Source organism: Pagrus pagrus (assembly GCF_965226575.1).
Source record: "Pagrus pagrus genome assembly, chromosome: 20".
NCBI classification, from domain to species: Eukaryota; Metazoa; Chordata; class Actinopteri; order Spariformes; family Sparidae; genus Pagrus; species Pagrus pagrus.
Window position 1 is genome coordinate 3856471 of NC_140207.1, and position 15797 is coordinate 3872267.

A 15797-nucleotide genomic window follows, 5' to 3' on the forward strand; every position below is an offset into this window, starting at 1 on the left:
AGGCAGTTGAGCAGCAGCTGAGGCAGTGATCACTAAATCCAAATCCCCCCTATACTTTACGCAGTCATTATGTTGACAGGAACAGTTGCAGACGTCAATCCTCTCCACAGATTCAGCTTAAAAGCCAAGACTGTTGTTGGATGTTGTCCTTAACTGTGAAGAACCTGCAGTGTTTACAGAATAACTGATGTTTTTTTGTGTGATGCATTTCCTTCAGAGTACCTAACTCTGTAGTTCAGGCTGTGTAGTAGGCAGTCATTGACTTGTGTCTGACATCGCACAATGGGGGGAGTTGAAATTGGAAGTAGAAGTGGTGGTTGTTGTTTTTATTTATATTTTCCATCAAACTGTCAACACGGCACTGAGATTTGCTAGATTTCTGCTTGTGTCATGTCAAATAACTAGCTTTTTTTCTCCCACCAAGAAACGCTGTTCCTCTTAACCACAGGACAAAAAAAAATACAATCACTGTTGAATTTGTCATCTCTGTGTTCAAGGCTACAAAGCTGAAGGCCTCTTGAGCAACTATAAATATTGAAACCTCTCTGTTAACGTTTTACATATATATCTCATTGGAGCTTGAAATTGATTTGAAGTTGGCTGAAAGGAGACAAGCATTTTGAAAAGCAAGCCCAGGGGGGGAGAGTAGTTGGAGTTTTTTTTCCCCCTCTTCTTTTGGGCTGAGATTAACATTCTCCTAATGTAAGATTGATAAAGGCTTGACATATCCTACTGAGTCCTATCTTTTCCCTTTTTCTTCCCTCAGCGAGTTTGAGATGTTCAGCCGCGGCAGTCTTTCTAGGCACAGCAGTTTTCGTCCTCTTTTCAGACAAAGCTGAGTGTCGACTAATGCGTTTCCTTCAGGCTTATTTTTACCTTAAATTCCCACGTTTGCCTCTCTTTACAGGTTTGAAAAGTTTAAGTCATTAATTTTCATACAAACAACTTCACCGTGGCAAAGAGGCAGGGGGGACACGCGGCGGCTCACCTAAGTGCAGATATTTTCCTTTGAGCGATCGCTGATCCAAAATAAAAAACATGATTTTGCTTTGACTGCCGTTACTGTTTGTAATTAGCCTTTACACAAAAGATAAAATGAACCTGATGAGGCTCTGTGGAAGCTTTTCACAAGGTCTTGGGTTGGGCCGTGTTGTTGGCGTCCAAACAACACAGTTTGGCTTTTGTTGCTCTGTGTGCACGCTGTTGACCCTCTGTGACCAGGAATGAAGCTCCAGAACAGAACTAAACACAGGAAATAAAAGCCTCTGAGGTGCTCAGGACAATACAACAACTCAGCGTCAACGCATATTTTTGATAATTTACTGCTCTGCGACTTGGATGCTTGAGTGGGATGTTGAAAAGCAGATGTGCAGAGATGGATTGAGACTGAAAACACCACAAAGGCCAAAAGGGATAATGCATACTTCTGCCAAGGCCTAACAGTCCCCTTTAATTCAGTCAAGCCTGATCCAGTATCAAACTCAATAGTCCCATATCACATGATTTAAGCACACCAGATCAAGGTCATCCAATTGAATTCACTAATAGATACCAACCACCTAAAAACACCTGCTTTTTTCATCAAGATCGATGTGTTATTCCCTGAGAAATTAACAGGAGGTTGAAAAAGGCCCTAGTTTTTGTGTAATCTCGCTGACAAACCAACCAACAAACACACCAACGGACATGGGTGAACACTCGACATGCTTTGTGGAGGTAAAAATCAATTTCAAATGGAAGCAACCCTTATATCCTAATTGTACACTTATCTTTTAAGAATTGATGTTTCAGCCATCTGTGGTACCTCAGCTGCCACACTTTGGTGACGAGCTAAGAGTCAAGTAATGGTTGATGAGAATGCATTCGTGCTCGCGGTTGTTTCAATACCGGGACTGTAAATGCCTCAGATATAGCTAAAAATGCTGGTTCAGATATTGGCGAGAACATGAGTCAATGCACGGATCCAATACCATGTCATTTATTAGCACCGAAACAGGATCCTGTTTCTTCTGGCACACCTGATTGCAACTTAACAGATTTTTTTTACTGCACAAGAAGCCAATGTCCATAAACGGCCATAAGGGACTTGTTTAACTTCAAGCACCTCAGCGAACTTAGATTTGTTGATGCTGTTTCTTGAACACCCTGGTGTCAGATCTGAGCTTGGTATTGGCCGATACGCAAGTTTAGGTATCTGAGTCAGGAAAGAGGAAATGGCAACCAAACATCTTTAGTCTGTACAACATGTTGTCCAAATATTGTTGTTCCAAATAGCCACACTGTAAATAAAAGATGGAAGGTGGATTTAAAAGCCGGCCGTCAAAGAGAGGAGAAAGATGCATTTTTCAGACGGTGTCTCCTGGCAGCATTCATAGTTTTGCACTCGGCTGTTTGGATGAAAATGTTGAATGTTGGATTGTTGGTTTTCAAAAAGTTACAGAAATGGTCGGGCTCAAGTTTTCCGAAGACGATCAACAGACCAACAAGCAATTCTGAGAAGCGTACTGTTCGCTTAACAGATCTGTTGTCTGTAATGTGACCCTCACACATTTGCATTTTACAGAATTTGCAAACACCCCTGTCTTTACCTGTAATTTCGACATTGGTGGTGCAGAATCCAAAATGGTTTCACATGAGTACTTCTCAGATAGTTTGTTGTTCAGCTCAGCTCCATAGGTCCTTCCTTTTTCTTTTCCTATCATAGCCTAGTAACAGGCAGGGAACCATGACATGCAACAGACAGGATGTAGCTCCTCTCAGTTTAACACTGAATGAGAAGTCAACCAAACTGCTTTGCTTACGTTTCAAAGTCATTATGAGAAAATCTCATTCCTTAGGACTTAGTAACTTGTATTGACACGATTGACAATCAGTGTTTGTTTACTGCTGTGTGTGAATGAATACTGTACACAAGTTGTAGTCGGCCCGTACATAAGGCTTCTGTTGACTGGCCTTCAGAAAGTACGCCCCCCCGCAGGAGCAAAGACTTGTTCAGGGCAGGAAATACAACTCAAGAACGCCAGTAAATCAAGACTCTGGTTCATCCAGCTTGAAAAGAGGTGAAGTTTCTGAGTGTCTAGAAAGCTTCCTGTAAAATTGGTTGACAAGTGTTGAACTACTCCCTCATTCTCTCCTCCAGCTCGCCATGACTCACCCCAGTCACCACCTCAACTTCGGCATGAATCCCGATCACGCCCGCAACTCTCTGTCCAACTGCGGCATCCGCCAGCCGAAGTACGGAGACAGGAAGGTCCACCACATGTACATGAGGAAGAAGGGTGGGTGACTTTTGCTTCTCTCTCCGCGTCTCATTTCTTCTTGACCAGTCAGTCTATCACGGCCCCTAACCTCTCCGCCCGGGGGATTTGTTTTCAGGAATCAACACATTGATTAACATCATGTCTCGTCTGGGGCAGGATGACCCCTCACCATCGAGGTAAGCTGCCTGCGGGCACATATCTGCTCACGCTATCACTGACCACAGGAGCAATCAAAGGGGCGATTCTTGTGATTAATACACCCGGCAGGCCTGCTGACAAGAAAATTAACTTTAACTGTGAAAGGAAAGGATCTCTCAGGGGAAATGAAATGAGCTAATTTTAAGGGCAACGACTACTTATTATTGAACGTGAGCTGCTGTTTGCCTGAAGTGCATCTTTCTCCCAGCCGTCCTCACATCTCCACCTCCCCCTCCCGTCTCCTCCCCCCTCGTCCTGTCCAGGATCAATCACAACGAGAGACTGGAGTTCCTGGGCGATGCCGTCGTCGAGTTCCTCACCAGGTGAGAAGGCGCTCGCACATCTTTGATAGACACGAGCGCTAATTGAATCCGACTAAAACACGATCGGCCTTTCTCTCCCTCCGTTCCCTCCTCACCCTCTCACTCCACTTCTCCCTCTCTTTCATTGTCTGTCCACGTCTGTCACAACCGCACTCCTCTCCACACTGTCCACCCATTCAAGTCAGTGATTTACTGGTAATTGGAACTGGGATGTAATTTTTTTTTCTCTCCCCCCCTTTTTTTTTTAACGGCCTGAAATTCTCCATGACAACTTGCAATTAGCTGTCTGGCATTGCTGTCTCGAATGCTGACTGTGTTATTGACTCCCAGGTCAGTGCAGGCGTTGCTGCCCGGCACTTACCTAAGCACAGCGCTAATTATATGTGGCTATTATTAATCTTGAGAGAGTGCCCACCTACCTGCTGCACCTCTACCTCCTCCTCAGAGCGGATATTACTTGAAGAAAAGATAGAAAATGTGCCCCCTCGCTCTCTTTCTCTCTCTTATACTCTCATAGGTTGCAGAAAGGAAGAATAGATTTTTTTTTTATCTGACTTCCATTTGCCCAACTTCCACTACCGAAATCTAATTCGTAACCCTCGATGCTAACACTTCCACATCAGTGAGCATTCAGGAGCAGGATTTAAACCTTAATGGGAACTGACGCTGGGTTACACAGGACACTGCTCCAGCTCCTTATGTAGCAAGAGCAGTGTTACAAAGAAGGTGGTTAGCCTCTGTTTCTCCGGATATCTCTGGGCATGTTTCGCCACTTTCTCTCCCCCCCTCTTCTTCCTCTGCCTTCCTTCTTTGATTGTTAGCGTCTGACGAGACATGCTTGGCCTGTGCGCTGGCCCTCTGAATTATTTATCAGCCTCTTGTCCAGTTAAATGGGTACAGCAGATCCAGCCAACTGCCTCGTGCGCCCTCCAGTGCGCGCTGCCCTTGGAGGCTATCTGTGCCTGTGCTGTCCAGCCAACAGAATATTTTGCACATTTGAATAGCCCCAACACAGAGAGCCAGTGTTGAACAGAGGGGGGGTCATAGGATGATTTTTCTTTTCTTTTTTTCTTTCGTTTTTTAGTCCACTTGCAATAGTTTTGATCCTGGGTCCTGTGAAAGTAAATAATTCATTAGAGCAAGTTCTGAAAGTCCAGGTGAGTGTTTAAATTAGTAAAAATATGTAAAGATGACGTCAACATTGCTTTGGGTTTTCCTTGCAGAACATGCTCATGAGAAAATGGACCACAGATGAAAGTAGAGCCAGAACCTGAGAGTTCACTTTGATGTAGAGCCCGGTCTGAGGGGTCGATAGTTCAGTTCTGAAGGCTGTTTTCTTGCGAATCAGCCAATCTGCTCCTGATTAATAAACTGAGCTACAAACCTGAAGCCCGCCGTGCCGCCCAGTTGGCCGCTCTCTCTGACTGACACCTCTGCCAGCGAACCAAGTGTCTCCGCTCTAATTATTTTTCATTACGCTAAGTGCTTTTTATTAATTCCAAGTGCTTTGTTTTCACACCAAGATCACAATACCCTGACAAATAGACCTCTCGTGGATTTGGAAAAAAAAAAACCCAGAACACCACCTGCTTTCCTCCCTTTGCATTGATTAGAAATGACTGAATTAAATGGCCTGTTTTAATTCAAATGAAATCAAATGATACGCCGCGGTTAGGGAGACGCCGGACCGTAATGAAAATGGAACCTGCTCGCCCGGAACCCAGCTGTGGAACCACTGAAGCGTCCGCCGCCCATTTCTGGGCTCCAGCGCCGACCTGGAAAGTGCTGGAAATGTCTGAAAAATTAATTGGGTGGTTTTGAAATATTAAGTAAACACAGGAAACATTTTTTAGGGCTTTAACTAATGATTATTGTCATTTTCCATTATTTTCTTGACTAGACGAATAGTTTTAGTTTAGTTTTTAATTTTTCTTTGATTAAAAAAATGACTCGTCATTGAGAAATTGTACATTTACTGTTAATTAAACTTTAGTTAAAAGTTAAATTAACAAATTATTTATTAAGCAACTGTTTATTGTGAGGCTGTAACTGATGTTTATAATACTTTATAATTGGTTAATAAATACTGTGTAGTTCATCTTTAAACATTATTTGGACAACCGTTATTAAAGTTGCAGTTTTACTATATCTTAACCTTCAAGACCGTCTTTATTTTCTACAGCCAGTTAGCATTAAGTGCCGTACATCATTTGATTGAGGAGAATCTTAAGTTTCAGTCTGGCTCATTAAAAGTCTCAACTTTACGTTTGTTTTGTTGTTAAAGTTGTTAAACACTTTAGAACAATGGCTTTTTTTAGCCAACGACAGCTGTCTGACAGTTAAAAGTAGCTGATAAAGCAATTCAATGTTCATTAACGGTGAAAAAACAATTTACTGAAGTTAGATTAACTTTAAATTTAACATTTATTAATGATAATTACTGTCAGGTGTCTGACGCATTCTTGTTTTAGAGTAATTTTCAGTAGATTGATGTTTCTTAGCGACTGTTAACATCACAACTTTTATTCATCTGTTTTTATAACCATAAATCTGACCCACTGATCCTAATTTGTCCTTATTTCTCTGTCCACAGCGTCCACTTGTACTACCTGTTCCCCAGTCTAGAGGAGGGCGGCCTGGCCACGTACAGAACAGCCATTGTGCAGAACCAGCACTTAGCCATGCTCGCCAAGGTAAACCCACCTCCAGCTCGTAACGAGTGCGCAGGTCAGAGCAGTGGAAGGTCTGCGCGCTGACAGGAGGACATGTGTGAGACGGTGTTATTGTTTCCTGTCTTGCTGTTATGACTTTGCCTCTTTCTAAGGGGGCGCTGGGGAAAACACTAATTTTGTCTTCCTGCCATCCCCACTCGTTTTTTTTTTTTTTTTTTCTTGCCCCCTCAGGTTTGTAATTGGAGTTAAAAGGTTGTTGTTTTGGAGGACTAGACTAGTGCGGCAGGGGTCCCTGTGGGCCCCTAGAGGTCTTCCTGAAACACTCTCCAGTTCCTGTTATCGCTGGGCCCCCTTTGCTTCCCCTCTTTCTCTCTCACTCCCTGGCAGCGTTGTACAGCCAAGCCTCACTCACTGGCACGTTTGTAAAGAACACAACAATAATCGTCCCGTGATGTGGAGAAAGCAATTAAAAACTTCAATCTTTCATGTTGCTCCCTGCTGAATACAAAGATGCAGCCGCCCGAATCTGCATTAGTGCTGTGTAGCAGTTTGGCTTGTTTCAATTTGCCGCTCGCGGTAAAGTGAGTGTGATACAGTGTTCGACGTTGCCAAGTTGTTTACCAGGCTCCTCTAAAGCCGTCTGCTCAAGAACACTCGCAATTATCTTTCAAAAAATATCTTCAGCGAGCAACGGCACAATCCGCCACTTCACTTGGAAGGCTTAAAAGTCAGAACGCTTTCCCTCTGAGTTGGAGTATTTATGAATTGTGATTTAATTTGTGTGTGCAATCACGGGGGGTGGGATACCACCAACAGTTATCAGCCGTAATTAAATAGCACCCTGACTGTTTTTTGCCGGGTATTTCGTCTGTGGTGCGCTGCCAGTAAAGCCAAGTTGGGCTGCTTTTGACTTGGCGCAGGGAAATAGTTGCAGAAAGTTTCACTGACCCTCGGCCCCGCACGTCACATCACAGCGCTTGTTTACATTAAATGCAAACTAAGCATTCTGTTTTTGTTTTTATTTATTTCATTGATGTCCTGCTCTATTCTCACACTGCTTTATCAAACCCGGAGAGTTGACCAATACTCCATTGGGTCAATTAGCGGGAGACTTTCTCATCACATATTTTTTCCAGCAGGTCATCTTCGTCTTTCCACCGAAGTCTATTTGTGCAGCTCAGTTGTGACATAAACTGTCTCAACGGGCTTCACAGGCCCACATCAGCAATTCCTCCCAACATATTAAAACATGGAGAAACTTCTTTGGAAAAGGAAGAGCACTTTATTAATCCCATTGGGAAATTACACTGTTAGAAGTGTAAAGTCACATAAATCATGAAACAAATGACATAAGGACACTGGAGGAGGTGCTGCAGGAAGGAAAGACGTTTAATAAAAAGCTATAAATAACAATAAACAACTAGAATAAAACAAAGTGTATAGTGCAGTCCGACCGATACTTCATGTAGGGAGTATATACACATATACACGCAGATATACTCATGATCCCTCAAATGTGGTTGCAAAGATATTATCGTCTATAATGACACGGCACAGTGCACTGAAACAGTCAGCTTCAATGCTTGACCTATATCAAGCTGATATTATCACCAGATATTGGGAAATTTATGTAATCAGCTATTTATCGGTATCAGTGAGTTTATTACAGATGATTATAGATAATAATACGAAACAAAATTGCTTTAATGGACTTAATAACACGGCATCTACACACTCTGATACAGGTGGTGGTATGCACCTTTACAGTTGGTTTGGGATCCACCAATGAACAACGAGATTCATGTCCAACAAATCTTATTTATTATAAAGATTATTAATCATACATTTTAGCATTTTCTTGCCCCTTAGATGTGCAGAAACTAGAGGTTAGGATCATCTTTTTAAAACACAAAAAATGAAAATATCAGCGTTGAGAAGCGGTTAATTCGCGGTTATCCATATCAGCATCCCTAGTCATGATGAATTTCTCTGTTGAGTCTATCTTATTCTATTCTCTCTTTTGTTTTTTGAATTTCATAAACATTTAAATTATTTATTTGTAATTATCTATGCTTTTTTTATGTCCTTTTGCTGCTTGAACACCCCAAATTCTCTTTAGTGGGATCAATAAAGGAGTGTTAATGTAATATCACAATGTTGATATCTCGAAATCTCCTCAAAAGCGCTTCATAAATGCTTGGACTGGGTGGAAAAAACATTAATAATGTGGATTTAATGACTAAGTGGGTAGAGACGAGTATAAAACAAGTGGAACAGTCTGGTCAGTTCAAGTTCAGCCTTTAAAACCGGGAAACGACAGCACTCATGTCATATCACGATAACAGTATAATATCACCCAGCCCTGATTCTTATCTTCTCCTACACAGTAAACTGAACTGATAATATTCTGTTCAGTAGAATATTGTGTACTGTGCAGCAGGTTTGTAAGGATTGATAAACAGTCAAATGAACTGTGGGGCATTGAATACATGTGTACATATTACACAGAAAAACAGGTAGATGCGTGTTGAATAGAGGTGTTCAGCAGTATCATGCGACAGAGATGAGCAGTAATGGCTTTATTGTAACTTCCAGTATAATAAACACAATATCAGTTCTTTTCAGCGTCACTGAGATGAAGTCAGCTCTCTGTTATTCATACTTGCAGCACTAATGTCTGTCGTTGTAAAGAGTGGTTAACACGTGAAAGAAGTCCCTACTTTTTCAGACAGAATGAAGGTCACCACTGTTTCTATTTCATCAATTTGTCTCGGGATTATCTGGCGTGTCTGTGTGTGTGTGTGTGTGTCTGTGTGTGCGCGCGGCAGTGTAATTTTGTGCACGTGTGTGAACATTTTCCTCCTGTGCCGGCTTAGTGCATCATGCCACAGCTGGACAACACATGGGCACATCTGTCAGTGCCATGAAGTAGAACCTTTTCCAGCAAGGGCAGGCAATCTTTTTCATTTCCCTCGAGTTTTTTTGGCCCCCCCATTTTTTTTTTTTTTTTTTTGCCCTGTTTTCCATAGAGAGCCAATGAAAATGTGCAACACCAAAAAATGCTATTACTTTTTTTTTCAAGAGGCTATTACTGAGGTGTCGGTGGCGGCGCACTGATATGAATGTTTGTCTTTTTTTTGTTTGTTTTTTTTTTTACAGAAACTGGAGTTGGATCGCTTCATGCTTTACGCTCACGGGCCAGATCTGTGCCGGGAGTCGGACCTGCGACACGCCATGGCCAACTGCTTCGAGGCTCTTATCGGTGAGGTTCCCACGAGAGTAAGATAGAAAGCTGGGATCACGGTTTTACTGGAGAGCAAAAGAAAAAAGGAATTGCATTTTGAGTGAACTAAATATGTAAATCTATTCCCTAAAAGGATAGATTTACATATACTGAAAACAAATACTGTCTCTCCACTCTTACAAACACAACACAGAAATTAGCAGGGGGTTTAATACTGTTTCAGTGGAGGGCTGATTTGCTGGACTTCGCAGCAGCATGAAAGTCTTGGTATGCTTCTGTGCATAAATGTGTTTTTTAACCCCGTGAAAACAGACCTACCGTGGGCGGCCCTCAACTGGCCGTGGGAGACTGTTGCTGACATGATCCTGTTTAAACTTATCTGAAATAAAGACCATAATAACTACAGCATTCATTTTTTGTAGCACGAAGCAAAAGGCTTTTGTCTTGCGCCTAATCGCGTTATACGTGCATGATGACATCATTATGTCACGAGACGTGAGGTGCAAGAAGTCGTAACGAAGAGCGAAGGTGCCAGAGGACTCCCACGAAACGGTCGCAGGAGATCGCTGTTGGCGTGATCCTGTTTAAATTGATCTAAAACAAAAAACATAATATCTACAGCATTCATTGTTTTTGCAGGAGGAGGCGAAGGCTTTTGTCTTTCGCCTAATCATGTTATACATGCGTGATGATGTCGTTACATCATGTGCATGCAGAGCAAGACATTGTGACAGTGAGAGAGAAATTGAGAGGAAGTATAGTTTTGAAAATGTTAAAATTAAATAAATACATTTTTTTGTTTTTATGCTTTTTACGTTTAGAAATCTTTAAGATCAATATGTTCTGTGTTTTTATGAAGTACATTGGATGAAAAAACATGTTTGCTTTACTATTGTTTGTTGACTAATGTAAACTTTTAGCTGAGGCTCTACACGTTTCAGGAATATGAAGCATTTGAAGATACTCCAAGAACTTCTACCAATATAGGCAGTGGTGGACAGTTTCTTAATTTACGTGCCAACTTCACACACTTTAAATAACTTTTAATGGTTGAATTCAGGTTTCTGTGTGTGTGTGTGTGTGTAAGCTGTGTAAATAGCTGCAGTGGATCTCCCATTAGGCCCTGGAAACATTACACAGCTTTATTGATCTCAGGAGATGTGGTTTGACCTCTGGCTGGACAGGCAATCCCCAGAGCACCACTCTCCTTTACCCACACCAAACACATACACAAGCTTGCTATTCATCCTGCTAGCAGTTCACTGATAGAGTTTGTGCAGTGATTAGGACACTCTGCAGGAAACCACACACACACACACACACACACACAGACACACACACATAAAAAATCACATGGCACGGACGGTCTCCCTCTCTCCATCCAGCCCCATGGGCAGCGCTAAGCCGAGCCTCGCTCCTGGAGAGCTGCAGAGTCGGCAGCTTTCCTCATCTTATCACCATCTTGATTGAACCAGTTCAGCCATCTCTGCGCTCCCCTGATGATAGATACAGAAAGTGGGTGGCTTTAAAGAGAGCTTCTCCACGCTCCCCCCCCTCTCCGTACCCAAACGGCAGCACACAACGAGCACTGGGGGAAAGTGCTGACTGGCACCACGGCCCCCTGTCGGCCCCGGGGCCCCGTTCTTGTTACGGGTTCATTATCGGCAGAGACGGAGTCATAATCTATTCTGTCCCGTGGCTGTCGCCGCCTCATTGCAGCACACATCCGAGGCAGGCAGCGGGGCCACGACACTGGATGCCTCCCTTTCTTTTCCCCTCTCCCTCTCGTCTTCTATCTCAAGTTTCAACTTAATAAAAGTGATGAATAAACAGATGCCGTTATAAAGGAACCTGTGAGCAAACTGCTGTCAGAGAGCACCCTGTTGTGACGAGCTTTGGATTACTAACTCAGAAATATCACCCCCCCCTCTTCACCGCAGACACACATGCTGAGGGGCAAAACATGCACACATACGCACAGATTCAAGTCGCTCGCATTGAGGACGACGTCTGATGTTGCCGCTCTTCTTTCACCGAGACTTTTGTCATCTTCATTTCAGTTTTTTTTAGCTCAAACGCCTCCTTTAAGACCTTGTCGTTGAGCAGTCTATCTGTCTCCACCCTCCCCTGTCTCTGACTTACTCTTTATGTCCCTCCATCTCTCTCTGTTCCCCCCTCTGTGATCTAGAGTTTGGGTGTTATTAGGTGAAAGATGTGCCACGCAGATGATGAGTCATCCTGTCACTCTGTCATCTCCCCCCCTTCTCCTCCCCTTTTCCTCACCCTCCAGCCCTCCCGACTCACTCACCGCACAGCATTTTCTCCTTACAAGACGAACTCGGATCGCTCACACGTGCCGCAGGATGGTACGGGGGGCATACAACCGCTGTCACTTCATCCTCACGCAGGCCTCTCTCCGCCTGACATAGACGTCAAACCGCCACTTTCGCAAAAGCAGCAGGCGCCACATCAACAGACGTACACTTCTGCAGACGTGTCGCTGCCTTGTTGTCTGTAGGTACCGTCATTTTTTGATTTTCTTTTTCTGTTCCAACACGCTTTTTTTTTTGTTTTTTCCTCCAGCGTGCACACGCGTGGAATTCAAATGCTTCTCTCTCCTGAAAGCTGTGATGGAAAATGACATGCTCATAATATTTCCAAGGCCCTGGCAGATAGCTCTAACGGCTTACTATGCATGTTTTCTGACCTTTGTTTTATTTGTTTCTTTGCCACGGTGACCGTTGAACCTGGGCTTTGTTGGAAATGGCAGATAATCTCCTGCTTTGCATGGGCAAAGCTTTCCCTCCGTGGAGCCGAGAATGTGTCTATCTCCTAACCCTGAGGCAGGGCCATTCTCTTGCTCGAGACAGAGAGAGAAAGAAAGGGAGAGAGCTGGGGAGGGAGGAAGAATGGAGGGAGAGCAGTAGAGGAATGGAAAGCAAAGGCATCTGCAATGCAAATGGGTGCCCTGCAACCCTGAATAATTCAAAGTGTTGAATGGAAATCTTGCTTTTCTGATCCCCTGTCATTAACTTCTGCCGGAGTGGGCCATTCTCATTTGGGCTCTTTTGGCCCGTGCACCTCCCATTCTGTACCACCCCCTCCTCCCCCCCCTCTCTCTCTCTCTCTCTCACCCTCTCTCCGGCTGTACTTTTGCTCTTGCCCACTTTACCTCTTCGTCTTTAGAAAAACCACTTTCTCCCTCCGCGTATTCATAGAAACTCCTCCCGCCTGTTGCCCTCCCGTTTCCCTCTCAGGTCCTCTTCACTGATAAGCCACGTCGCTTCCTTCCTAGCGAACAGTTTGAAAAGAATTGAGAGAAGAAGAAAAGAGGCCCCACTCTGTTTTTATGGCCCTAATTTCCTTGTACAGTTGATCTGTGGATTATACGCTGCCAGCAGCCATGGGGGATACAGATGGTGAACCTTTGTGAGGGCCCTCTCTAAGCTCTTCCTATTAAAAGAACGGAGAGAAAGGATTATCTCTCACTTGCTGAATATCAGATTCATACACAATGCAGCCGGTGTATTCATTGAGCGAGTACTGCTCCCTTTGTTAATTGCTGCACTGGTAGCAGTGGTGGAGTTGGTTTCTAGTGCGCCCTCTTTTTTTTGTTTCTCCGTCTCGCCCCCCCCTCGCTCCGAACGTCATCTTTTTTTTTGAAAAGTAAGATGTTTGATGTTCCAGCGCACTCAGCCTGCCTTTGTCTTCGCCGTGACGAGAAAAATTACATTTTCCTGTTTTGGTTTTAGTTTATTTTTTGCCCTTAATGTGTTGCTTTCTGTGTCCGTCTGCCGCTTCAGCCCCCATTGAGCTGAGAGGGAGCGGCTTAATATATTATTTGATGGATTAGAGCCTGAGCGTTTTTGAATAATTCATTCTAGGTTATTAATGTGACTGTCAGCCGCTGGTGTTTCATATGCCCCTGACTCTGGGTTTTTATTGGTCACTGAAAGCCCACAGACATTGGATTTCTATTCCTAAACATAACACTGTACAGTCGGCATGGCTGTCTGAATTAGACTTGTGACAGATGTGGAGATTCATTAGTGGCTGGCCGTCTCTGGCCGTGACTGATATTCTCTCCACAGAACTGGGTGAGAACTTTGTATGCACACTCTGTTCTCTCTGACCTATATCAAATAGAAAAGGTGAAACTTGCAGTTTATCAGTTTGGAGTTGGACTCTGTTTGGCTCCATTTTTAGGTAGAGGGTGCACCCAGATTTATTAAACTTAGTATCTTGCATAAAGACGACGATTTCTCAAATAGCAGATAGGTAATCTACCTTGAAACAAGTTGAGATTTAGTGCACAGAACTGAAACATCTCTCACACTGGACAAAACGTCGGCGTTCACTCCGGCGTCAAATGACTTTGCAGCAGTCACGGGTGTTTATGGGCCTCAGTTCTGATCGGTATTCAGGCGCAACGATATGACGTGTGTTTGAAAGATAGACTGAAGTAAAACATATCAAAAAGCAACCACCACTACATTGACAGAGGCCTCCTTGTCAGTACCTGATCCCTGCCAGCTGCCTGATTGCTACTGAGCATGTGCAACTCTCAACAGAGATGAGAAAGAAGCAAGATGTCTCACTCCTTTGCCGCTTCCATCTTCATGTCTGGATAGCGAACTTGAAATATCGAGGCTTTGGGATCGTAGGTCAAAACGACCACCATCTCAAAGCGTCAGTGTTCGATAAGTTGGGAATGAGTCTCAAAACTAAACTTTCTTACAAATTGGACCTTTAAACTGCCTTGGTCACAGCTTTTTGATGGAATTGGGGTATTTATGTGCTTGTGTCCGAGCAATGAGAAAGGAGTCATTTGCCTATTTTTAGAGGGTTTACCTGCATTTGAAAAACCCTCACGTACGCACAAGTTTTAGTGTAGAAGGTGTTATAAGGGTTCCTAAATACTGAGTTATCTCCAAGCTCTAACTCAGTGCATTCAATACATTATATACTGAATTCAATCCAATAAAATGCTGTTTTAAATCAGTGATATTAGGTTTTGTAGGAGCTTGTGAATCAATTGCATTTTCCTGGAAGTTTCCAAAGAGTGTCCAGTCGTCCAGTTCACCCTCAAAACTAGTGTCCCCCCTGCAGTGGCAGTGAGTCCTCCTGCATGTATTCCAGGCAGGTTTCCCTCACTTGTAGGCCTCACGTATTTTCATACTGGCCGCTCTGCCTGAGTCGACAACTCAGTGGTTTGAATGTGCCGGAGCTCGGAGACTGCAGAGCGATTTGCCCAGCGCATGATGTTACTGCGAGATGAGCTGTGGAGAGATGCTAGCATGTAATTGCCGGTTGAGTCGGCTGCGGCGTCTTTGTGGGCTGTGTGCATTCAGGGCGTCAGCTGCAACTTTGCAGGCTGATGGGGTGCTCCGTGAAGCACAGATCTCCGTTTAATGATTGCGGCAAGTTGTGCGATTGATTGGATCGCTTTGGGGCACACTTTTTGCATGGACAGCCGCCTTGTCAAGAGCGTTCTCGTAAGAATTAGCTGCATATCTGGGTTTCTTCATCCACAGGGCCTTTGATTGACACCAAAGGTGTTGCTTTGAGATTTTTAATACCTTTATAAATCTCTTGAGGCTCTCCTGGTTTTCCCCACCCGCCCACCCTCTCCTGCCTCTTGGAAGAAGTTTTAAAAATCTAATAAGAAGCAAAAACTTTGAGATTTTTGACGTCTTTGAGGCCTCCATTTGAGGAACTCTCCATATCTGCTGTGTCATCAAAACACGATGAAAACTGCCTCCCGGCCCCAACCACACCCCCCCAGCCTCGGTGCTCACACACATGAATGCATTATGAGTGATGGTTGAAAGACATTCAAAACTTGGTCCTAGGAGGGAGCTCTTATCCTCCCACAGCTGGCCTCTGGAGGAATCATCTGCTGAGTAGCAGCATCTGGAACTGAGGTCCACATTACGGTAAAACCACAAATCTCAGAGCTGATGCTTAGTGGAAAACATCCGCTCCCCTCTCTAGAGCCTCCCGCGGTCAGCCTCAGTGAGACGTTCAGCATGTCGCGCCGAGATTACAGAGGCCTCGCTCACTGATGCACATCTGCAAGGAGTTTAGTGGGATGTTGTGT

General features: G+C 43.9%; 1 protein-coding gene across 1 annotated transcript in view; it reads left to right on the forward strand.

Annotated features, from left to right (window-relative positions):
* The window catches only part of drosha (drosha ribonuclease III), a 99372-nt gene that overhangs the window by 41534 nt on the left and 42041 nt on the right, over positions 1–15797 (forward strand). Inside the window, exons 18-22 of the mRNA XM_084339857.1 lie at positions 3140–3278; positions 3376–3436; positions 3722–3781; positions 6375–6474; positions 9613–9715. Coding sequence (XP_084195983.1) covers positions 3140–3278; positions 3376–3436; positions 3722–3781; positions 6375–6474; positions 9613–9715 — 463 coding nt within the window. The remainder of the gene's footprint in view (positions 1–3139; positions 3279–3375; positions 3437–3721; positions 3782–6374; positions 6475–9612; positions 9716–15797) is intronic.